Below are 23,963 nucleotides of genomic sequence, written 5' to 3' on the forward strand. Positions count from 1 at the left end.
TAATTCTTCCACTGAAATCATATAGTAACCTTATTCAGCCTGGAGACGGGGAAGTCCAGAAGTGGGGATGAAGTCCACTATTTAGGAAAAGGCTTTTCAAAAGGAAGTGAAAATGGTTTAGGTATCAAGAATTCCCTGTAAACAAATTTGTCAAAATAGGCAACATGCGCTGGTTTATGGGTACCAAAGGGAACAGCGGCCTCCCAGGATTTTCTGGGAATCTCCAATTTTAGGGGTCTCCAGCACAGAGGAAATTAAGACAGGCATCAGCACTTTCACTTGCGCAAAAGTTGTGGTGGAATATTCATCCTCATGTCAGAGGGGGCCAGATCAGCCTCAGAGTCATCCTCCAAGGAGGAGATGGGGAAGAGAATGTTTTGATCTCAACAGCCCAGGGAGACCAGACCGGAGGGAAGTACCTGAGCACACCTAAATAGAACAGGCTCAACAGACAGCAATCCCAGCCAGCACTCAGGCACCAGCAGCTCTCACCCCAGATGCGCTGCAGGAAAGGGAGGAGGAGACCTAGGTAAGTCCAACCAGCCCCAATATCCGCAGAGGAAACAACTCTAAGAGAAACCGGTACTTCTCCCTGAACCGTCCGCCTCTCACAGTGGTGGATGCAATGTTTCGGAGCCACGCATGGCTCCATCATCAGGCATGTGATGATCAGGGTCCTGTGCTCAAAAAATTGCACTCTGGTCTTTGCAATGTGATCACAATTCAATAAAACTTTCAGACAACATTTAATGATCTGTGGAGTGCTGGTAAATATGTACATTGACCTTTGATGTCTCCAGTCGACAGCACTGGCTACTGCAAACAGAAAACAAAGAAAGGGCGAACAGGCCTAGCGCATTATCCTCAATAAGGCTTTATTAATTACAGATTAAAAATGTCTACTCACAAACAAGTGATGTAAACCAGCATGTCAGATTAAAATGACGGAGTCCATATTTAAAGAGTCCACAATCTTTAAAGAAATGATGGCTAAAGCGTTTCGAGGCCTAGCTTCTTCCTCAGAGCCACTCTGAGGAAGAGGCAAGGTTTTAAAACGCGTTAGCCGTCATTTCATCAAAGACTGTGGACTCTTTAACTATGGACTCTGTCATTTGAATCTGACATCCTGGTTTACATCACTTGTTTGTGATGAGACATTTTTAATTTGTAATAAATAAAGCCTTGAGGATAATGCGCTAGGCCGATGCGCCCTTTCTTTGTTTTTTGTTTGCAGTATTATGTTGTAGAGGGCAGCAAGGCCTAGCCATTGGGGATGCCAAGTATGAGTCCCGTGATAGGAGTGGTCTGGGAGCCTTGTTTCTAAACGCAGGGGTAAGGTGCTAAGCATCGCAAATTTCTTTTGGAACAGACAGCACTTGCTACCTCTGAGCCTATTACAGGGATGTGCGGGAATATTGGCATTAGTCTATGACAGGGACAGGGCTGTTGCCTGACCTCGCACATAGCTAGGGGTCTGCATGTGCTGGTTGGCTGAGTCCTTACTCCAAGACAATAGGTAAAAAAAATAAGAACTGAGCAGCCTATAGCAGATGGAGGGTTGGACCACTGGTAAGGGCTGCCCATAGGCATGCTTTATTTTCTGCCTAGTGTCCACCTAAGGTGGTGCTATAACCCTATGGTCAAGATTTCCAGACTGTGTCCTTTACTGAATGCAAGGGAAACCTTTTTTAATCTGCACATGATTGTATAATGGATTCTGAATATGTACACAACTTTTTTTGTGAACACTTTCAACTCTCCTAGAAAATCAGCCTCATTATGTCCATGATTATGAAATTACAGAATTTATATATCACTAGATAATCAGATCACATTAAAATGATTCACAAGATAATACAATAATAAAAAGAAAAAAAAAAAGTAAATCCTAATTAAAAATGTTCTATAGTGAGAGCATACACATTAATTTTAGACCATCAGCATTGCAATAGATAGCATTACAAACAACAGTGGTTTTTGACAATGCAATCTCCTTTCATGTTATAATAGTTGCCTATTTGATGGTCATCACTTTCCACAACTTTCTAGATTGCCTGCATGCATTTCAGCTTCTTCTCTGCTGTTTATTTCTATTTATTAGGGCTACATATCCCCTTGGTATCTTGCGATCTGCAAAAAAAGTGATAGCTGTACAAACTGCCTCTTAAAATTCCTCCTCTCAGCGCCTTTATACATCAGTTGGCAGTCTGTGTGAAATGTGTGACACAAGGTATAGTGAATATGTCAATAAATTCAAGCAATGAAATGTGTGGAGATCTTCAACTTTACAGTTCATTATAAATTAGGTTAATAGGAGTAATGGAAATTCAGTGCAGAATTGACTATGATTTTACATTTTGACAATATATACACTTAATACACACTTAATATTATAAAACACAGTTCTTACTGCCGCCGCTTTAGGAAGCTGGATTTCTTTTCTTCTATTTCATCGATGGGAGAAGATGAAGACAGGAGAGAAGTGTCTGAAGGATTAAATGAGGGACTGCTACTGTCTCCCTGATCTACTTGAAGAAAACTTGGACGATCTTCTAGAGCCTGCAAATAAATGCCATAACAGTGTGTTAATTCTTGGCTTAGTATATCTAAGTGTGGTGCGAATGGCACCAAAAATAAGTAAAATTCTGTATTTTGGACTACAGTACAGGATGAATATTTAAACACCCTGGGTTATGGGCTGATACCTTCAGGTGTTTGGACAATGGCAAAGCTTTTGGACGCCCATTGGATATACCCCTACCCACTCTGTGAGCAATGCAATGCAGAGTAACACAGGAACAGAGGGGGGAGTTGGTCTGTATCCTGTACTGTACTCTAAGATACAGAATTTACAGGCAAGTCAAAATTTACTTTATCCTAATTGTACAGTAAAGGACATAGGCTGGATATTTATAGGCCATAGAATATTCCCAAGCAATGGACCAGAAAGGTGAGCAACAGCAAGGAAAACAGGACCATGCCAAGGGGCCTAACAAAAATATAAAAAAGGGCTGCTTTAAGAACCTTGCAGCCAAAAGTTGCACCTGCAGAGGTCTGGAAATCCACCTGATAGAACTTGGAAAATGTGTGAACTGAAGATCAAGTGGCAGCCTTACAAAGTTGAGCAACAGATGCCTGATGGAGGAATGCCAAGGAAACCCCCACGGATCAGGTGGAGTGAGCACGTATGCATACCTTTAGAGTATAGTTTCTTACAATGAATCTTAGCCACCAAACAGCAGACTTGGAAGCAGGGTGTCCTTTTTGAGAGCTTGTTAGCAGGCCAAAAAGAGAGTGTTTTTTTAAGAGTACAGTACAGGATAAAAGAATTTTAGAGGCTGTGGCTTTCAGATAGACTCTGACAGCCCTGGTAACATCTAAAAAATGGAGAGCAATTTCCTTGTGAAGCTTAGGAGCAGGGCACAAGGGAAGTAGGACAATGTCTTTATTAAGGGTTGATACCGCCTTGGAAAGAAAGGAGGGTTTTTGGAGTAAGACTACTTTGTCACTGAAAGATTAGGAAGGACTCCTTACAAGAGGGGACGCTAAATCCAAAACACAGTTGACAGACATAATAGTCAGAACCAGACAGATCCCAGGAAAGCACAGAGTGCTGGAATGTGGGTGTGATCCGAGATAAATCTTGAATTTTTTTTTCCTTTTTTTTATGAGCGAGAGAAGCCAAATGCTTTTGGAATACAATGGACAGGGCTAAAACCGGTGCAGTAAGAATATTTAGAGCCAAGTTTGGTCAAGTTCTGACTGTAGAAAAGACAATACAAGGTACCAAGTAGCCTCTGGGGTTAAAACATCTGTGTTCATGCCAGGTGAAAAAGAATCTCCAGTAGATTTTTCTCAAAGTGGCTTTTCTGGCCTTGAGTAATTTGGGAATGACAGAGCCAGATATACCCCTGTCCAAGACCTGGGCTTTAGCAGTCATGCTGTTAAAGCCAGTGCCTGAAAAGCAGGATGGTACAGGGACCTTAGAGCACAAGGTCTTGCCTGTTTGGGATAGGCCAGGGGTTTTCTTATAGAAGTGTGAGTATGTCTGTGTACTGGGTTCTTCTGGCCCAGATTGGTGCAATAAGAATCACTAATTTGCTATCTTATCCATCTTGCGGAGCAATCAAGGAAGAACTGAAGTAGTCATAAATTGACCTCAACTGAGTCCATGGATCTACCAGAGCATCTTTTGCCAGAGCAAGAAATTTCTTGGCCTGGGCCATAAACAGAGGTAACTTCTTGTTGAACCTGAAGGCCAGGATGTGCACATCTGAGGTCCCCCTTTTCTGACATAGGATATTCAAAATGTCGGGATGGAAAGAACTTTCCCTTTTGTCCAGGTGATGACGACTGAGGAAATCTGTTTTCAGGCTGTCCACTTACGAGGTCTGAACAGCAGAGATAGCTGGGAAGTGCTTTTCCATCCATAAGATGAACAGACCTTACAAATGCTGCCTAATTCCTGGTCCTCCCCATGATGATGAATATAGGCCTTCGCTGTAGGAAAAAGAAAGAGTTGTATAGGTCTTTTAAGGTAGTCACCATTAATCCCATAAGGAAAAAGCCAGTGCTCAGAAAATTACATGAAATGAAAAAATGTATTAATTACAACATGATAAAAAATGGTTAAAACCACCCAAGATTGCAATGTCGTCCTTGGTGGGATGGGATACTAAAGCGCTCCTGGGTCCCCTGTTTGTTTTCAGGGTGAGGGGATGTGTGTATAAATTCACGTTCCACTCCCTGGATCGGCTGATCCTACCAGAAGTGACGCCAGTGGCGCTTCTTTGTTCCTCCCCGCCATTTCCGGACATGCACGGCCTTCGGTATTTGGCGTGCATGTCCGGAGACATAACCGCCCACATCTCCGTTGCCATTGACACGGCGCAGCGGGCGTGGAGGTGGAATCATCTCTTGGTGCCCATTCACTCCCCCTGTATATACGGGGGAGAAACGGAGATGGTCAGAGAGGACATCTCCCTGATCTAAAAACCAAAAGTGATCAGCGCTGCTATCTATGTGACAATTTCTCAAATTAATGGTATACAACGCAACTGTATAATATAATAAATAAATGTGCAAAATTCGCAATAATCCACATCAAAATTATATGGTTAAACCTGCGAACAATGCAGATATGCTTTAAAAATAAATTAATAAAAAAATCTTTCAATGCATAAATTAATAGTCCTTAAGTGCATATATCCAAGTGCTGTAGTGCTTCAATTAATAAATAAGTGCAAAAAATGTATAGTCCTTCAGTGCATATATCCAAATGCTGTAGTGCTCCAATTGCTTGAAACAAAGTGCTGGTGCTCCCCCTATGATTCCCTACTCACCAAAGGTAGATGGAATTCGGGCGTTGAAATGTGTGTGATCTTCTGGTGTATGACCACAGATCCTGATAGGAGCAGCCTTAGAGTATCAGCTTATGAGAGAAATCCTTTGTATCAAAAATTTCAAAGGTCCAGGGTGTCCTCATAAAAATATAAAGCCATCCATGGTGAAGTACGTATAGGTAATATTTTATTTAGATAAACAGAAACCTACTTATAAACATGAGTTAAAATTTGCAAGACACGGCTCGGTGGTTAGCTGCTCTCGCAGCGTGCGCTCCACCGGCAGGATGTGACGTCGTTGTGATGCGGGACGCTTCAGCCAATAGCTAGACGCGTTTCGCCCTCCTCCCAGGGTGTCATCTGTAGCTCTCCCTGATCTCCCTTCGTGGCTCCCCATGAATAAGGTCAGTTTACATATTCTAACATGGACATTCTTTATATTATGCAATGGTGTCTTTTACATTGGGGAAGCTCACATTTAGTCTTTAATTTAATTTTTGACCTTTAGAAAGAAGCCGCTATATGGCGGACTTTGTAAGTGCAGGGACAATCCGGGTGCTACTACTACACCTCCTTTGCACAGTAGACCAGAAAACACTTATCTCTTCACGGCTATTATTTCAAGTGAGTCCTTGGGTATTCAGCCTAAATGGGCTGAAGGTGTCACCAGTAACCATGGCAGACCCACATCAGGCCCATTGCCTGGAAAATCCGCTACATCAGTTTACCAAATAAAAGCCTGAACGCGTAAAATAATTTCATCTGTGGTTATTAGAGGACACATCTCTCCTTTAGAGAATCAGTAACTGGGTATATAGCCATCTGCAGGGGTTGGACACTAGGTACATTAAAAAACAATAGACAGATCAGGGACTGCGCCTGCTGGTGGCCAAAAACCCCTGCACAAATGTGGACAACTCAGTTACATGACACAACAGTTTTTTCACATATATTTATACCTAAGCGCAGAGTTTGCCCTTAGTGCAAATGTTACAATTACAAAAGTATTTACACAAGTGGCAGCAGCAGGCCAGAAGGATTAATGCTATGTCCTCCAATTAAAGCAGAGAAAAGGATTTTATGGGTAGTACAAATAATCCTAATTTCTCTTTCATTCATTGGAGGGCACAAGTTTTCTTAGATCATTACTAACTGAGACGTCCCAGAGTGTCATAATGGGGCAGACAAATATATAGAATCAAAAAAAGGAAAAACGAAACAGTCCAGTAAAACAGCTCCCTGTACAACCTTATGGCCAACACAGGAATCAGCATTTGCTGCCTCGTCTAGCTTTGAACATTTTGTGAATATTTGAACTGACTAACTGAGTTAGAAACCTGTGATATATATGCCCGGGAGCATGCTGTTACAGGAAACAGTGGTTCTCTTTTACAGCAGAGAAGCGTAAAGGCATTTCTTTAGAGTGGGCTGCTTCAGAACCCAGTGATGGAAGCACAATGTCCTTATTCAGGTGGCTCACACCACTTTTGAAAATAATAGAGTCTTGAGGCAAAAACAACATTATCCTTATAAAGCAACGACGTCGCCAGTCCTAACATTATGCATGCCAAAGTTATGGCCATTAGAACAGCAGCTTCTGGGAGAACGTCAGCAGAAGGATCTTTCTGCTGTTCTCTAAATGTTTTATGCAAAACCGAGACTACTACATTCAGTACCCATGGTGACAACGGTGGCTTTACAGGAGGAGGGGCAATATGTGTAATACCTTGAATGAAAGTGTGGACAAGTAGCAGCGATGCCTGGGGACATTAGAACAAAATTACCAATGCTGACGCATGACCATATATTGGGTCCAAGGCTAGTGGTTGCTCCACACCATGCTGAAGAAAGGCCAGGACACAGGCCACAGGTTATTGAAAAAAGAACAAGGGCATACACAAAAAAATTAAAACAATGTAAAATACTCTACACATACAATGCTGGATCTTATAGGAAAGGTCACTGCGTCTATAACCAAAGCAGCACTATTCATAGGTTTAAAGGGTAACACCACTTTCATGGGAAAAATAAAATGGCAAATGAAAAAAAAAAATGTATTTTTGTCTTACGGTAAAACTTTTCTATGTGGTTCACTGACGGACACAGCTCCATATCTTCTTAGACCCTTGGGCTTATGCTGCTCTCTCTTCAGGAGTAGGACTAGACTGAAAAAGATTTGGCTATGCCCCTGAGGCAGTCCCAGGTGGGCAGTACCCTCACTTCCTGCTATAGGACTTCAGTTTGTAACAAGCAGTGCCATCTGAAATTGGTCGCAGAAGATGCAGCCTGCCCCTTACGAGATTCATCCGTAAGGACAAACAAAGAATCGTATTTTCGAATCGACTCAGTCGCCACCAGGTACACTCTGATTGCCTGAACCACATCCAAGGAGTGTAGGGAACTTTCTTTAGGATGTTTCGGCTTAGGACAAAGACGGCAAAACACAATATCCTAATTTAAATGGAACGCCGAGACGCCCTTAGGAAGGAACGCCTGACAGGTTCGTAACACCACTTTCTCCCTGTGAACCACTAGGTAAGGTGACCGACAGGATAACGCAGCCAACTCAGACACCCTACGAGCAGAAGTAATAACCACCAAAAAGTGAGCAGAGGAAGTTCACAAAATTTTCAAAAGGAGGCTTTTGAAGTACTGACAGTACCAAATTGAGATCCCACAGAGGTAACAGGGATCTCATCGGAGGTGCCAGATGGGGAACCCCCTGCACAAAAGTGTGAACCAAGGAAATCGCAGCCAACGTCCTTTGAAAAAAATATGGCTGTGATGGGAGTCAATTTAGGTGCAGGGTGGCCAAGAAACTGGGGGGCACTAAGAGTATGGTTTGGATTGCTCCAAATGGGACAGTGATATTCAGGAATGATGTCTCTCAAATATGAAGATTTAATCCCCTGTACATTGTGAGGTTTATGACCAGGAAGTACAACTCCTAATATGGGCATTTCAGGAAGTTTAATGTGGAGACCGACTGTCTATATCTGAACGATGTTGCTTTTGTCTGAATAAGTAAATTGCGATAATCTTGTCTGAGGTGGCTTTCCACTATTGTTAAGTGCGCTAATGAACTTACCTGTTGTCTGCTAAGGGATGTATTGACACTCAGAATAATGTGTATTGGGGGCTCGTTATGTAACCATTGTGTGATGTTGGGGGCTGGATTTGGGTCATTGTTCATGTAGTGACTGCATTACTTCTAATATGTATATAAATAATGTATTCCTTTTCAAAAAATAGCCTGATCCCTCAATATAGAGCCTCGTCTTGTACTTGGGGGGGATTATTTGTAGAGGGTTTCTTGTTCGGCTGAGTGGAGTGTCCGGTAGCTGCCTTTGTGTTTGGGAATGGAATGTCCTAAACGACTGTAACCCCTTTCATACCCGGGGTGGTGTTACAATGGCCAAGGCGGAAATCTGGCCCTTGATGGTGCCCAGAGCCAAACGTTGATCTACACCTAGTTGTAGAGACAAGACACAGAAAAGTAACGGGGAGTAACCCCCCCCCCCCCCCCGAGACTCACACCAAATAATGTATGCCCTCCAAACTCGATGATAAACATTCCTGGAAGTAGATTCCCTAGCTTTCAAAAGCATAGGAATCACCGACTCCAACAGCCCTCTGTCCTCCAGCACCTGGCTTTCCATAGCCATGCCGTTAAAGCCAGGGACCGTAAAGCAGGATGGAAGATCCTTGAGACACAAGATCCTCTCTGAGAGGAAGTTTCCAAGGAGTGTCGGCTACCAGCCTGCGTACCAAGCCCGGGGAGGCCAGTCTGGTGCAACCAGAATGACTGGAATTAATTCCAGCCAGGGCACTTCTTTTCCCCCCTAGATGATTCACATATGCCACAGCCATGGCATTGTCCAATTGTACCCTTACTGGGCACCCCTGCAGGCGATCCGTCCACTGGGACAGACAAAGCCCAATCGCCTAAATCTCCAGGATTTTGATCGGCAGACTGGACTCCTCCCGAGTCAAAACTCCTTGAGCCGAGTAGATGCCCAAGACACCTCCCCACCCAGACAGGCTGGAATCCGTGGAAACCACTGTCCAATACAGGGGGAGAAAGGACTTCCCTAGACGAAGCACCCGAGAGCAAGGCCGGAAGTGACGGAAGAACTTCCGGTTCCGGTCTCTAGTTGGAACGCATTGCGTTCCGGGACGCCGATACCTCGCTGTTATATCATTTTGTATATGTGAGTACCCATTTTCTTACTGCTGGATAAATAAAACGTTTTAAAACGATATTACACTATCGAGCTCTCTTTTTCCATGAATCCTTCCATCCCTATACCCTTGAGTGGCCATATTTGACCAACCCACGAAGTTCTGGATACTACACCATTTGCATAGGAGCCCACTACCGGACCCCAAATTTAAGGAACTCCGGACCCCACATTACATCTCCCCAAGAAGGGAACCACCACACAGAGCCAGGATCTAACAAGATACCTCTACAGTACCCGCTCTATACCCCTGTGTGGGGTGGGTACGTCTGGTGAGTAGCTCTTTCTACTAGGGGCCACCCCACCACTCACCAGTCACCCATCTGGGGGTCACCGTAAGATACCTGTTCACCTTATCCGTGGTCACAATCACTTATTTATGGACATATTATTTATATGGACTGATTGAATACAATTTTTTGCATTTTGCACGAATAAGTTTCCCGCACCTTTGTATTCACCCCGCAAATAATTGCTTTTTGCACATTTATTTATTTTGCACCCAACTTGATTATATGCATAGTTATCACATCACATCTTGTTGCACTTTATAAACAACTGCTTTTTTGCACGTTCATCCTGTGCATAACAGTTTCCCGCACATTTAATATTTATATATATTTTCTTGCACATTTGCACTTTATTTAGCATTTTTTGTACTTTAGACCCACCACTATTTATATCATCACTTGTGGAATCAGCACTGTTTGAATTTTTAGCAATTTATTCATTGTCATATATTTATTACATTTTATTTCGGTTGTAGTCTGTATTTTACATTACGCCCTCTGGTGGTTATATTTTATACCTCAAATTTTATAAGAAGGTTTTATACTCCTTATAACAATATATTTTCTAACTGTGCATATATATATTTTTCACTTGATCATATATATTTTTTACTTGGGCAATGATTTTTAATCTCACCCATTCCTCAATCATACCTATGCTATATATCTAATAATATTTAATAATTTTATATCTACTTGCACCTTATAAGAAGCAGCGCCATCACCCTTTATTTTACACATTTTAACAGGATCAGATTGTCTAGTGACTGTGGATCCTTGTTCCATTTCGCAAGATTCTCCCTTTGCAGAGGTCTGGTATGGAACTGAGCAAAGGGAACCGCTTTGAAGGTGAAAACCATCAGGCCCAGCACTTGCATGCAAGTCCTGAGAGACGACTGACAGTTGGACAACAGGAGCCGAATCATATCTTGCAACTTCAGCAGTTTTGCCTGTGGAAAAAACACCCAGGCCAAGGCTGAACCCAGTGTCAGGCCCAGATAGTCCAGCTTGGTGGACGGAGTCAGAGCTGATTTTGGAAAATTCAGTGTCCAGCCAAACTCTTGCAGAGTTCGCACAGTAATGTCCAAATCGACTTCTAGAGCCGATGAATACACAGCACACAGAATCAGATCGCCTAGGTATCCCAACACCATGATGACTTTTTGTTTGAGCAAGGCTAACACCGGGGCCAACACTTTCGTGAACATCCGAGGAGCTGAGGCGAGACCAAAGGGTAAAGCCACAAATTTGATAGCGCTCCTCTCCCACTGGAAAGTGAAGAAAGTGCTGGTGCCCGACATATACTGGGATATGAAGGTAAGCGTCCTTGATGTCGATAGAGGCGAGAAAATCCCCTTAATGAAGGAATGCCACTACCATGCGAATGGACTCGAAATTTCTGAACACGCACAAAGTGGTTCAGAGCCTTGAGGTCCAAGATCGGGCGGACCTTGCCTTCCTTCCTGGGAACAGTAAACAGATTTAAATAAAAGCCTTGAAAACGTTCCAACTCTGGAACCGGCCCAATCACTTCTTGTGCCAACAGGTCCTGCACCACCCCATAAAGGCCCTGCAGCCGATCGTGAGACAGGTGTAGGTTGGGAGGAAAGAACCTTGCCGGACGAAACTCTATCTTGTAACCGGACCGAATCAAATTGTGGACCCATTTGTCCTGAATGAGCAATGTCCATGGGTTCGGAAAGAAACAAAGAGGCCCCCCCCCACCCCAGATACGGATGAGGGCGCCCCTTCAGGTTAAGTAAGGCTGGTCTGCGAAACAAACAGAGCCCGCTTTCGACCAGTCCAGGGTCTCTTGGAGACAAAGGTACGGGGGGATCTTGAACCCTTGTCCTGCGATTCGGTCGGACAAAAGGGCCACTTGTGAGCCGAGAAAAAAGGACCATGTTTACGACAAAGTTCCTTGCCCTTAGCAACCTGCAGAACTAAAGTACTCTTACGTCCCGTAAGACCTTGAATGATTTCCTCCATAGAGGCACCGAACAATCTCCTACAAAAGTGAGATCAGTCAATACATTTTTAGATGCCTGGTCGGCTGACCAGTACTTTAATTAAATCATGTGGCGAAGGATCACCGCCATCACAGATGCTCTGCCAGCCAAATAGGCCGCATCCAAGGATGCATCACAGATGTTTTGTAGCCCCTGAATCAACTTATCCGCCAGCTCAGGAGGATGTTGATCCCCTTTCAGATCCTGGCGTCAGATTTTTGCCCATTCCGTTAAAGTGTGCGATACCAAGGTGATAGGTATCAGACCAGAGCCTTCGCTCTCTTGTCCACAGGGTCCTTAAAGGACGTGGAATCCTCCACCGGTAAAAGTGTGGCCATATGGAAACCTGAGAGTCCACCGTCAGTGGAACCATCAGCTTCTTCAAGAGACTCCTCAGAAGGATATCTCCTAGCAAAATGCTTAGGTATTCCAACCATGCGTTTTGGGGATGCCCACTTACTAGTGACAATCTCGTCAAAATAGACAGGAAAGGGAAACACCTTAGTCACCTTGGATGATCTGGGGGTGCCAAACTGCATTAGCATAACCGATTCAGCCTCAGCTGAGGCCTCCAACTTTAAAGTTTCCCACACTGACACAATCAGTGCCTCATACAGGGCCTTTTCATGCGCGGCTGCAGTGGAAGAGGATTCATCCTCACTGTTAGAGCACTCAGGACCCAGTAGGTTGACTCGCGTCCGCGGCTGTAAAAATTAAATACCTAGGAAATACTACGAACTTGAGAAACCATGTTAGCCGTTTTCACTCTGAGATGCTAACACCTGTCACCACCACCGGTGCCACTGCCAAGGAAATAGACCCAGGTCAGCCAAGAATTGATGCCATACTGTCAACTTTTCCGCCCAACTCTGAAAAAGAGAAGAAACTAAGCAAAGCTGTGGCAGCTTTCATCGCCAAGGACCTACGGTCTTAATCTGTTGTGGACAACCCGGGGTTTCGCTACCTGTTGAAGACGCTAGAGCCACGCTATAAGATCCCATCACGCAGTCACTTTACAGAAAACTTTATACCTGCACTCTACCACGAAACCAAAGCTCAGGTAATTGCGTCAATGGACCAAGCCAGTCAAGTCGCAATAACGTGCGATTCAGGGACTTCAGTCACGACGGAGTCCTATGTTACAATAACAGCACATTACGTTACTAAGGAATGGCAGGTCTTGTCACATGTGTTGCAAGCGACAGCCATTTTTGAGTCTCACACAGGTGCTCATCTGGCAGGCTACTGTCTGATGTCGTGGAAGAATGGCAGCTGTCCAATAAATCTGTAGTGCTTGTGACCCGACAAAGCGGCGAACATGATAGTTTCAGCTCAAGTTGGTAAATTTCCTCATGTTAAGTGTTTCGCCCATACACTCAATCTTGCAGGTCAGCGGGCACTGAAAGGGGCCACGTTTTCCAGGCTTCTCGGCAGAGTGCGATGAATATCCACACTCACCGCAGCACTAGAGCAAGCCACTGTCTAAAAGAGAAACAGAAATGTCTGGGCCTGAAGAATCATAAACTAATAACTGATGTGCCAACAAAATGGAACAGCTCATATGACATGGTCGAGAGGTTTTTAGAACAACAACCTGCAGTCTGTGCCACCTTGCGGTCTCCAGAAGTCAGAAAATAGAGTCTGATCTCTGCACTCTCAATGAAACAGATGTGTCAAATGCAGAGGATGCTGCAAATGCATTAAAGCCAATGAAGGATGCAACCTTGCTGATGTCAGAAGAGCGCAACCCAACAGTGTCTCTCATTGTCCCTCTAAATGCACAACTGCTCCAGAGCATGACCGACACCATGGGAGACACGCCCATGACCCATGAGATCAAGAATGCCATCACAGCACATCTCCTGAAGAGGTGCAGCACTGAGGGAGAAGAAGATCCTTCATACAGCCTCTGCACTGGATCCTCGCTTTAAAGCAGAGTTCTGGCCTAAAAAAAACAATTTAGCTAAAAATACCGCCGGGACAGTCTGGGCTAGTGCCCCAGGTTTCACTTACCTTTTAGAAGAAATACTTACCTTGAAAATGTCTTGTCCAGCGCTGCCATCTCAGGTGTGGGCAGCTGAAGCCAGAGCGTCCTCTTTGGCGACCTCTTCGGGGACGTCGGATTTCCAGAATGCCCTGCACCGGAACTGCTCGTCACTTCCGGTGCAGGCGCGTCATCCCTGCACAGCTCCTGGGCATGCTCAGAAGCTGTTCAGCAGGGAATAACGTGCCTGAACTGGAGGTGACGAGCAGGGCCGGTGCAGGCGCATTGACTCTTGGGAGCGATGGCGTTCGGCTCCCAGGAGTCAATGCAAGCAGGAAGAGACGGCACGGGCCGCGGCCGAAGAGGTAAGCCGAGGAAGGAAGGCAAGTACATTTTCTTTAATAACAAGGTAAGTAAATGAAAAAAAATTTTTTTTTCAGCGACAGTACAGCAAGCGGATCGTGTAAAGTCGATTTTGAGGCCGGAACTCAGCTTTAAGGGACTGTCTTTTATTCTCACAGAGGAGAGATTGGAGATATACAGAGGAGTGACTGAGGAGGCAGCATCTTTGGAGGTAATTTAAATTTCATCATGATTCCTCCCTGACAGCTAGTAGCTCAGCTACATTGTGTTGTGCAAGCCCCACTTCACTGATGCGGTGCGGGAACTGCATTGATTACTGTGCGGTTTCCACACCCCATCAGAATGAATCACAGGTAGTTCAGTGTCCGCTATTCTTATACTATTTCTATTATCTTTTGTTCAAACACAGGACAAATGTGGATGAAGTGCCTAGGGGAAAAGTAACTCTGGAAGAAGAAACACCCATTGAGGACAGCCATTTTCCTCCCAAAAGAAAGGCCACATCGCTGCTCATGACTTTGCTGGGACAGTCTTTCACTGACACTGAAGGTGCAATAGAACCCAAGACCCCCTATGCCAAGGCAGAAGAGGAAATGGAAAAATATTGTAAAGCCCCACCTCTGCCTCTCACTGAGGTCCCTTTGGCATGAGCATGAGGTCATATTTCCCCTCCTCTCTCAGCTGTCAAAGCAATACTTGTGTATTCCAGGTACAAGTGTATCTGCAGAGCGGGTTTTCTCTACTGCAGGAGATGTGATTACTGCAAAAAGAAGCACCCTCAAACCAGAGCATGTGGATCAACTAGTGTTCTTACAAAAAAACCTACATGTTTTTTTTTTTTTTTTATGATTTCTGTCACATCCAGGAAGTGCCGTCTGGTCTGCCCACCGCCAGTCACACCAGTGTTTGTATAGCTTTATAGCACTGAGATGGTTTGTTTTTGAAGATTATCCATATTCCGTAGTTTCACACTAAAAGTGTCTAGGGGTTCATTTAACCCTCAACCAAATAAATACCAAGTGTATTCCCTTCTAGACAACCGACACCAAGCCACGGTGCCATCATTACAGGAAGGAAAATCATTGCAAGAAAAAAAATCTTAAATTGAAGCTTAAAACCTCAAGTAAATCTTATCTTTTTTAAGGGATCACAAATAATACACCAATTTTGTGGTATAGGCTAGCCTATGATCTGTCCCGGTTCGCACTTACCTGCAAGAAGAAATACTCACTTATAAAATTTCTTCTCCAGCGTTGCCATCTCTGTGGGCAGCTGAAGCCGGCGCGATCCTCTTCTGCGTCCTCTTCCGTGTCTTCTTCTCCCAGAATGCGCCTGCACCAGCCCCTCTCGTCACTTCCGGTGCGGCGCCGCATTCCTCCGCATGCCCAGAAGCTGTTTAGCAGGGAATGCGGCGTCGCCCCGGAAGTGACGAGCGGGGCCGGTGCCGTCGCATTGATTCCTGGGAGCGATGACGTTCAGTTCCCAGGAATCATCGCAAGACAGGAAGTGACGGCGGAGCCGCGGCACAGAGGGAGGAAGTGGAGAATAGGTGAGTATTTTCTATCTACAATTACAAGGTGAGTAAAAAAAAAAATATACCTAACTATCCAATTCCTTTTCAGGTGAAGAAGATCCAGCGGATGGGCACAAAATCGATTAGGTCAATTTTGTGCCCGGAACTCCGCTTTAAGCTTCAGTTGACGATTTATTCTGTCAAGGATTTTCCTTCCTCTAATGGTGGCTTGGCTTGGCTTGAGTTACAGGTGTAATCGACGTGGTAGAGTGCAGGTAACGTTTCCTGTAATGTGACTGAGTAAGTGTCAGGACAAGAGCTTATAACGCAGCTCTATCATCAACTCACACTGTGTATAGTTGACTGGCAGTGGCAGGGGCAAACACAATCATCATCACAGCGAACCTGGAACATTTTATATTTTTTTACAGTTTTTCTGGCACTGGAGATGGAGAATGGCTTGTTTTCAAAGATGGTCAATTTTGAATGTTCACACTAAGTGTTTGTCATGAGATGGTGTGTGAGCCGGGGCCCCTTTATATAACCGTGGCCCCTTTATCCCCCTCTGCGGGAGACCATTAGCAGTGGGACTCGCACAGCCTTTGAGCGTTGGTGGCCCTTGGGCCCTTGCTCACACACCATCTCATACAATACCTGCTCCACGCCTCAGGTATGGATCAGTTTTTTTTTTAATTTGGAGTTTCATCGGGGCATATAGCCCCCATCATGCTTGAACATTGGTTTCCATTGGATTGATATATGTACTGTTCATGATGTATGGGTCTCTCTATTTATACATGTTTTTGACATATATATGTTCATTCAATAGTGGGATCCATACTCACGCACATTTTCTGAAGAAGCCGTCTCAGCGAAACCGGTCAAAATGTTTTAGCGCAAAGGGCCAATTCATGTATCATGTTTGTACTTGGCATATACAATCAGCTCGTTTTGTCTACATATCTGTGTATCCAATTTTAAATGTGATACGTTAATAAAATTTACATGTATTTTAACATGATTTATCCGTTATTGGATGTATTAGTACAAAGGGTAAATATGCACCTTTAAAGTCCCAAGAATATTTCCCTTCTCTTTTTGATATTCTAAATAGTGTTGTTGTCTGTCTCTGCTATGCTATGTTCAGACTTTCCTATATGTATGCAGGTGATGGCTAGGGTCCAGGGAAGATGAAAATAAAAATGATTCTTTAATTTTTGACTGCTTGATTGTATTTTTTGATAAAGTTTTGAAAACCATTGGGCAGTGGGCTGGGCATGGGCAGTAATCGTGATGCATCGCAGAATCGAATCGTTCACATGATAATCATAATAGAATCGAGAGACAGTGAAGATGCGCAGCCCTACTAAACGTAGCCAACCAGGTAATATGGAGCTCAAACAGGAACAACTGGAGCTCACCTAGCAAAAACATACACCCTCAAAGAGAACAGAAAAGATTCTCTTTTAACAGCAGCCTGCAAAGAGGCACCCGAAGATGCCAACACATCAACTTTGTAGAATTTCCTGAACGTATGCACAGACGACCAAGTCGCCGCTTTGCAAACTTGCATCACTGACGCCTGATGGCGAAAAGTCCAAGAGGCACTCAGCCCTCTGGTAGAATGCACCGTCACTGGGAAAGGAGAAACCTGACCCTTCAGTGAGTAAGCCCGAACAACCGTCAGCCTGACCCACCTGGTAATGGTCGCCGCAGACGCAGCCAATCCCTTACGAGGTCCCTCAGTAAGGGCAAAAAGAGCATATGACTTCCTGAAAGACTCCGTAACCGCCAGGTATACTCTGATCGCTCTAACCATATCCAAAGAATGCAAGGCGATTTCCTTAGGATGCTTGGGCTTGCGACAGAGTGAAGGCAGCACAATGTCTTCATTCAAATGGAAATCAGAAACCACTTTAGGGAGAAAAGATTGATTTGGTCTTAGTACCACTTTATCTCTGTGGACCACCAGATAGGGTGAATGGCAGGACAACGCCAACAATTCAGACACACTGTGAGCAGAAGTGATAGCCACCAAAAAGGCAACCTTCTGAGACAATGAAAGCAGAGAAATCTTCCAAATGTTCTCAAAAGGGAGGCTTTTGAAGAACAGATAATACCAGATTTAGATCCCACGGAGGCAGCGGGGACCGTCTCAGAGGAGCCATATGGAGCACTTCCTGAAAGAAGGTACGAATCAAGGCATGCGTAGCTAACAGGTGTTGAAAATATATCAAGAAGGCCGACACTGGGCCTTTGATAGTGCCCAAAGCCAACCGCTGTTCAACCCCTTTCTGCAGAAAGGCCAAAACCCTAGCAACTGAAAACAAGCAAGGGTGCACCTGCAGCTATTCGCACCATGAAATGTATGATTTCCACGTACGATGATATTTCTTCCTGGGAGTCGACTTCCTAGCCTTCAGGAGCGTAGGAATCACAGAGTCAGCAAGACCTCTATCTCTCAACCCTTGACTTTAAACAGCCATGCCTTTAAAGCAAGCCACTGTAAAGCAGGATGGAAGATCGGACCCTGAGACAGCAACTCTTCCCTGAGAGGAAGTCTCCAAGGAGCATCAACGACTAACCTTACTAGGTCGGCATAACAAGACTGGCGAGGCCAGTCTGGAGCCACATGAATGACCAGGAATCCCTTCCACCTCTATTCTGCGTAGAACCCTCGGCAGAAGTTTCAGCGAAGGGAACGCATAGATCAGCCGATACCGACCCCAAGGAGCCACCAGTGCATCTGTGGCGTCGGCCAGAGGATCTCATAGTTACATAGTTACATAGTTAGTGAGGTTGAAAAAAGACATCAGTCCATCCAGTTCAACCTATGATGTGTGTGTGTGTGTTTGCTTTTAGCCGTACATTGTATACCCCTGTATGTTGTGGTCTTTAAGGTGTCCATCTAACAGTTTTTTGAAACTATCAATGCTCCCTGATGATACGACTGCTTGTGGAAGAGAATTCCACATCCTTACCGCTCTTACAGTGAAGAACCCCTTACGCACTTTAAGGTTAAACCGCCTTTCCTCTAGTTTTAGTGAGTGGCCACGAGTCTTATTGTATCTCCTTTCTCTGAATAGTTTGTTCCTTATGCTCGGGTCGCCAGTACAGTATTTGTACATTGATATCATATCCCCCCTCAATCGTCTCTTCTCCAGAAAGAATAAGTTCAGGGCTTGTAGTCTTTCTTCATAGCTGATGTCCTCCATCCCCCTAATTATTTTTGTTGCCCTTCTCTGGACTTTCTCCAGTTCCAGCACATCCTTTCTGAGGACCGGTGCCCAGAACTGGACAGCATACTCCAGATGTGGCCGGACCAGAGTCTTGTAGAGCGGGAGAATAATCTCTTTATTTCTGGAGTGAATCCCCTTTTTTATACATCCCAGTATTCTGTTGGCTTTGCTTGCTGCGGCCTGGCATTGCATGCCACTGCCAAGCCTGTTGTCTACCAGTACCCCTAAGTCCTTTTCCATCCTAGACTCACCCAGAGGTTCCCCCCCTAGCGAGTAGCTTGCTTTCTGGTTTCTGGCCCCCAAGTGCATTACTTTACATTTTTCAACATTAAATCTCATTTGCCATGTAGTTGCCCACTCCGTTATTTTGTTCAGGTCCGCTTGCAAGGTTTCCACATCCTGCATAGAAGATATTGGCATGCCTAATTTAGTATCATCCGCAAATACTGAGATTGTACTAGATATCCCCTCCTCTAGATCATTTATGAATAAATTAAACAGGATTGGTCCCAGGACAGAACCCTGGGGGACCCCACTTTCCACACCCGCCCAATCCGAGTACTCCCCATTAATCACCACCCTCTGTACTCTCCCCTGGAGCCAGTTCTCTATCCAGGTACTCACCTTATGGTCCATACCTATCTTCCTTAGTTTGTACAGTAAGCGTTTGTGGGGAACGGTGTCGAAGGCCTTTGCAAAGTCCAGATACACCACATCCACAGGCTTACCTTTATCTAGGTGGCAGCTCACTTCATCATAGAAGGTTAATAGATTGGTTTGGCACGAACGATTTTTCATGAATCCGTGCTGATTAATACTTATAATACCGTTTTCATTACTAAAGTCTTGTATGTGGTCCCTTAACATCCCCTCCAATATTTTGCAGACTACAGATGTTAGGCTGATCGGCCTATAGTTACCCGGGATATATCTCGGCCCCTTTTTAAATATTGGTACCACGTTGGCTTTTTTCCAATCAGCTGGCACCATACCCATCTGTAAACTATCCTTAAAGATCAAGAATAATGGTCTGGCAATCACCTGGCTGAGCTCTTTAAGAACCCTCGGGTGCAAGCCATCCGGTCCCGGGGATTTATTTATGTTAAGCTTCTCTAGTTTAGCTCTAAGTCTATCTTCTGTTAGCCATGGCGGCACTTCCTGAGGTGTATTATTTAGTTCGGCCTTACAAGCTGGGTTCGTGTAGACCCCTGATTCCTTTGTGAAGACTGAAGAAAAGAAATTATTTAACACTTCCGCCTTTTCTCTGTCCTCAGTGGCCATTTTTCCTTTATCATCTTTTATGGGGCCAATGTGTTCTGGCCTCGCTTTCTTACTGTTTATATACTTAAAGAACTTCTTGGGGTTCTTTTTACTCTCCTCCGCTATATGTCTCTCGTGTTCTATTTTAGCCGCCCTGATTTCATCTTTACATTTCTTATTACACTCTTTATAATGCTTAAATGCTGCCACTGACCCCTCAGTCTTGTATTTTTTGAAGGCCTTTTCTTTAGCTCTAATATACATTTTTATGTTGGAGTTTAGCCACCCAGGGTTTAGTTTTGTTCTTTTAAATTTATTTCCCAGTGGAATGCACTGGCCCACCCCCTTGTTAAGTATGCTCTTGAAGCACTCCCATTTTTCCTCCGTGTTCTTTGTTCCCAGGGTTCTATCCCATTTGATATTTTCTAGCAGTGAGCGCAGTTTAGGGAAATTGGCTCTTTTGAAATTCAGCGTCTTAATATTACCCTTGTGTTTCCTATTACTGTAATTAATACTGAAACCAATTGACCTATGGTCACTGCTCCCTAAGTTTTCCCGTATTTCTATATCCGTGAGCAGGTCTGCATTGTTGGTAATCAGTAGGTCAAGTACCGCATTGTTTCTTGTCGGTGCATTCACCATCTGACCCATGAAATTGTCCTGCAAAATATTTAGGAACTGCCTAGCAGAGGCGGCTCTAGGCTTTGTGAGGCCTAAGGCAAAACTTGGACATGAGGCCCCACTCACGCCCATAATGGGAAAAATGATTCAAGCGATAAAAATTAACTGTGTAAATTGCATATATTAAGAGCCTTAACCTTTGTACTATGAATTCACAGTTTCTAGAATTTTCTGTAACCAATTCTTCTTTAATCAAAGATCATTAAACAGCGGGTATGTATGTATGTATGTATGTATGTATATGTGTACATCACATTCCCCAGCATTTCCCTATAGGTCATGATTCCCTGAGTCCCTCATTACATCAGAGTTCAGTGTCCCCCCTTACATAAGAGTCCACAGAATTCCTCTTTACATTAGAGTCCCCCTCTTAAATCAAATTTCACAGAGCCCCCTTTACATCAGAGTCTCCAGAGTTTCCCCCTTGCACTGTAAGAGGGAGCTCTGAAGACTCTGATGTAAGAGGAGTTCTGGGAACCATGATTTAGGAGGAATGTTGGGGACTCTGAAGTAAGGGGAGTTCTGGGAACCCCGATTTAAGGGGGAATGCTGGAGACTCTGATGTAAGGAGAGTTCTGGGAACCCTGATTTGAGGGGGAAAGCTGGGGACTCTGTGGTCACCAAAGCTCCCCCTTGCATCAGAGTTTCCAGAGACCCCCTTAAGCTTCCCTTCCTCAGTCCACCACAGTCTAGGGCATGACAAGTCCCACTGCAGAAGGCTGCCATACCCGAGTCCCCACAGAGGGCACTGTAAATTCCATTATAGTGCACTGCCATTCCTCCCTGAGGAATGGAAGCCTGCTATGCTTGGACTTGTACTGCTCTCTGTAGGGGATTGAGGAACTACTGCCTGCTATGCTAAGACTTGTAGTGCCCTCTGTGGGGACTAAGGCATGGCAGCCTGCATTTTTGGGACTTGTAGTGCCCTCTCTGTGAGGGACTGAGGATTCCTCAGTCCTCCACATTCTAGGGCACTATAAGTCCCAGCATAGTGGGCTGTCATTCCTCAGTCCCTCATAGCTGGGGGGGGGGGGAAACAACAGAGTTAAACTTCTAAAGGACAACTCTAACCAAAACTACCAATAATGTACAGAGTCCATATGCTATATAATGTCACAGCCCCTCTACCCCTCAACTTCCACCTCGGGTGCTGTCATCGTGTAGGGCAAAGGGCTCCAGTTCCACCATGTTTGGCTTTGATGTCAGATATGCAGGACTGGCTCAGCTCCACTCTCTTCCCTGGCAACTGACTCTGGCGTCACGGGGGACCTCTCCTCCTCCCCCAGCCACCCAGGGGCCCTCTCCTTCTCCCCCAGCCACTCACGGGCCCTCTTCTTCTCCCCCAGCCACTCATGGGCCCTCTCCTTCTTCCCCAGCCACTCATGGGCCCTCTCCTTCTTTCCCAGCCACCCAGGGCCCCCTCTCCTTTTCCTCCAGCCACCCAGGGGCCCTCTCCTTCTCCTTCAGCCACTCAGGGGCCCTCTCCTTCTCCTTCAGCCACTCAGGGGCCCTCTCCTTCTCCTCCAGCCACTCATGGGCCCTCTCCTTCTTCCCCAGCCACTCATGGGCCCTCTCCTTCTTCCCCAGCCACCCAGGGCCCCCTCTCCTTTTCCTCCAGCCACCCAGGGGCCCTCTCCTTCTCCTTCAGCCACTCAGGGGCCCTCTCCTTCTCCTTCAGCCACTCAGGGGCCCTCTCCTTCTCCTCCAGCCACTCAGGGGCCCTCTCCTTCTCCTCCAGCCACCCAGGGGCCCTCTCCTCCTCCAGCCACCCGGGGTCCCTCTCCTTCTCCTCCTCCAGCCACCCAGGGTCCCTCTCCTTTGCCTTCTCCAGCCACCCAGGGTCCCTCTCCTTCGCCTCCTCCAGCCACCCAGGGTCCCTCTCCTTCTCCTCCTCCAGCCACCCAGGGGCCCTCTCCTTCTCCTCCAGCCACCCAGGGGCCCTCTCCTTCACCTCCAGCCACCCAGGGGCCCTCTCCTTCACCTCCAGCCACCCAGGGACCCTCTCCTTCTCCTACAGCCACCCAGGGGCCCGCTCCTTCTCCCCCAGCCACCCAGGGTCCTTCTCCCCCAGCCACCCAGGGGCCATCTCCTTCTCCCCCCCAGCCACCCAGGGGCCCTTTCCCTCTCCCCAGCCACCCAGGGGCCCTTTCCTTCTCTCCCAGCTACCCATGGGCCCTTTCCTTCTCCCCCAGCCACCCAGGGGCCCTCTCCTTCTCCCCCAGCCACCCAGGGGCCCTCTCTTCCAGCCACCAAGGGGCTCTCTCCTTCTCCTCCAGCCACACAGGGGCCCTTTCCTTCTTCTCCCCCAGCCGCCCTCTCCTTCTCCCCCAGCCACCCAGGGGCCCTCTCCTTCTCCCCCAGCCACCCAGGGGCCCTCTCCTTCTCCCCCAGCCACCCAGGGTCCCTCTCCTTCTTCTCCAGCCACCCAGGGGCCCTCTCCTTCTCCCCCAGCCACCCAGGGGCCCTCTCCTTCTCCCTCAGCCACTGAGGGGCCCTCACCGTCTCCCTCAGGCACACAGGGGCCCTCTCCTTCTCCCCCAGCCACTCAGAAACCCTCTCCTTCTCCCCCAGCCACCCAGGGGCCCTCTCCTTTTCCCCAAGCCACCTAGGGCCCCTCTCATTTTCCCCCAGCCACCCAGGGGCCCTCTCCTTCTCCCCAAGCCACCTAGGGCCCCTCTCCTTTTCCCCTAGCCACCCAGGGACCCTCTTCTTCTCTTCCAGCTGCCCTCTCCTCCCCCAGCCACCCAGGGCCTTCTTCTTCTCCTCCTCCTCGACCAACCATTCTAAGACTCTTCCAACTTCCCTGGGGCTACTCACCCCCTTTACGTAGTAGACACCACAAATCTATGACCAGCCTGCAGAGTGACAAGTCAGGGCCTGGTTACCCGTTTGTTCCTGGGCCAGGGCAGAGCTCTCCTCCCAGAGCAACAACCCATGATAGCAGAGTGAGCTGACCGGGCAGTCACTTCCTACTGATGCAGGTACACGCCCACCGATTCCTCCACATCTTAGGATTACATGATCAGACGGCCAATCCCCAG

General features: G+C 46.1%; 1 protein-coding gene across 3 annotated transcripts in view; it reads right to left on the reverse strand.

Moving 5' to 3' along the window:
* Positions 1 to 23,963, reverse strand: part of TRIO (trio Rho guanine nucleotide exchange factor) — an 855,771-nt gene that overhangs the window by 290,874 nt on the left and 540,934 nt on the right. For all 3 annotated transcript variants that reach the window (XM_082259530.1, XM_082259529.1, XM_082259531.1), the window contains exon 38: positions 2,411 to 2,559. In XM_082259530.1, coding sequence (XP_082115656.1) covers positions 2,411 to 2,559 — 149 coding nt within the window. The remainder of the gene's footprint in view (positions 1 to 2,410; positions 2,560 to 23,963) is intronic.

This window comes from Pelophylax lessonae (assembly GCF_965119305.1).
Source record: "Pelophylax lessonae genome assembly, chromosome: 5".
NCBI lineage: Eukaryota > Metazoa > Chordata > Amphibia > Anura > Ranidae > Pelophylax > Pelophylax lessonae.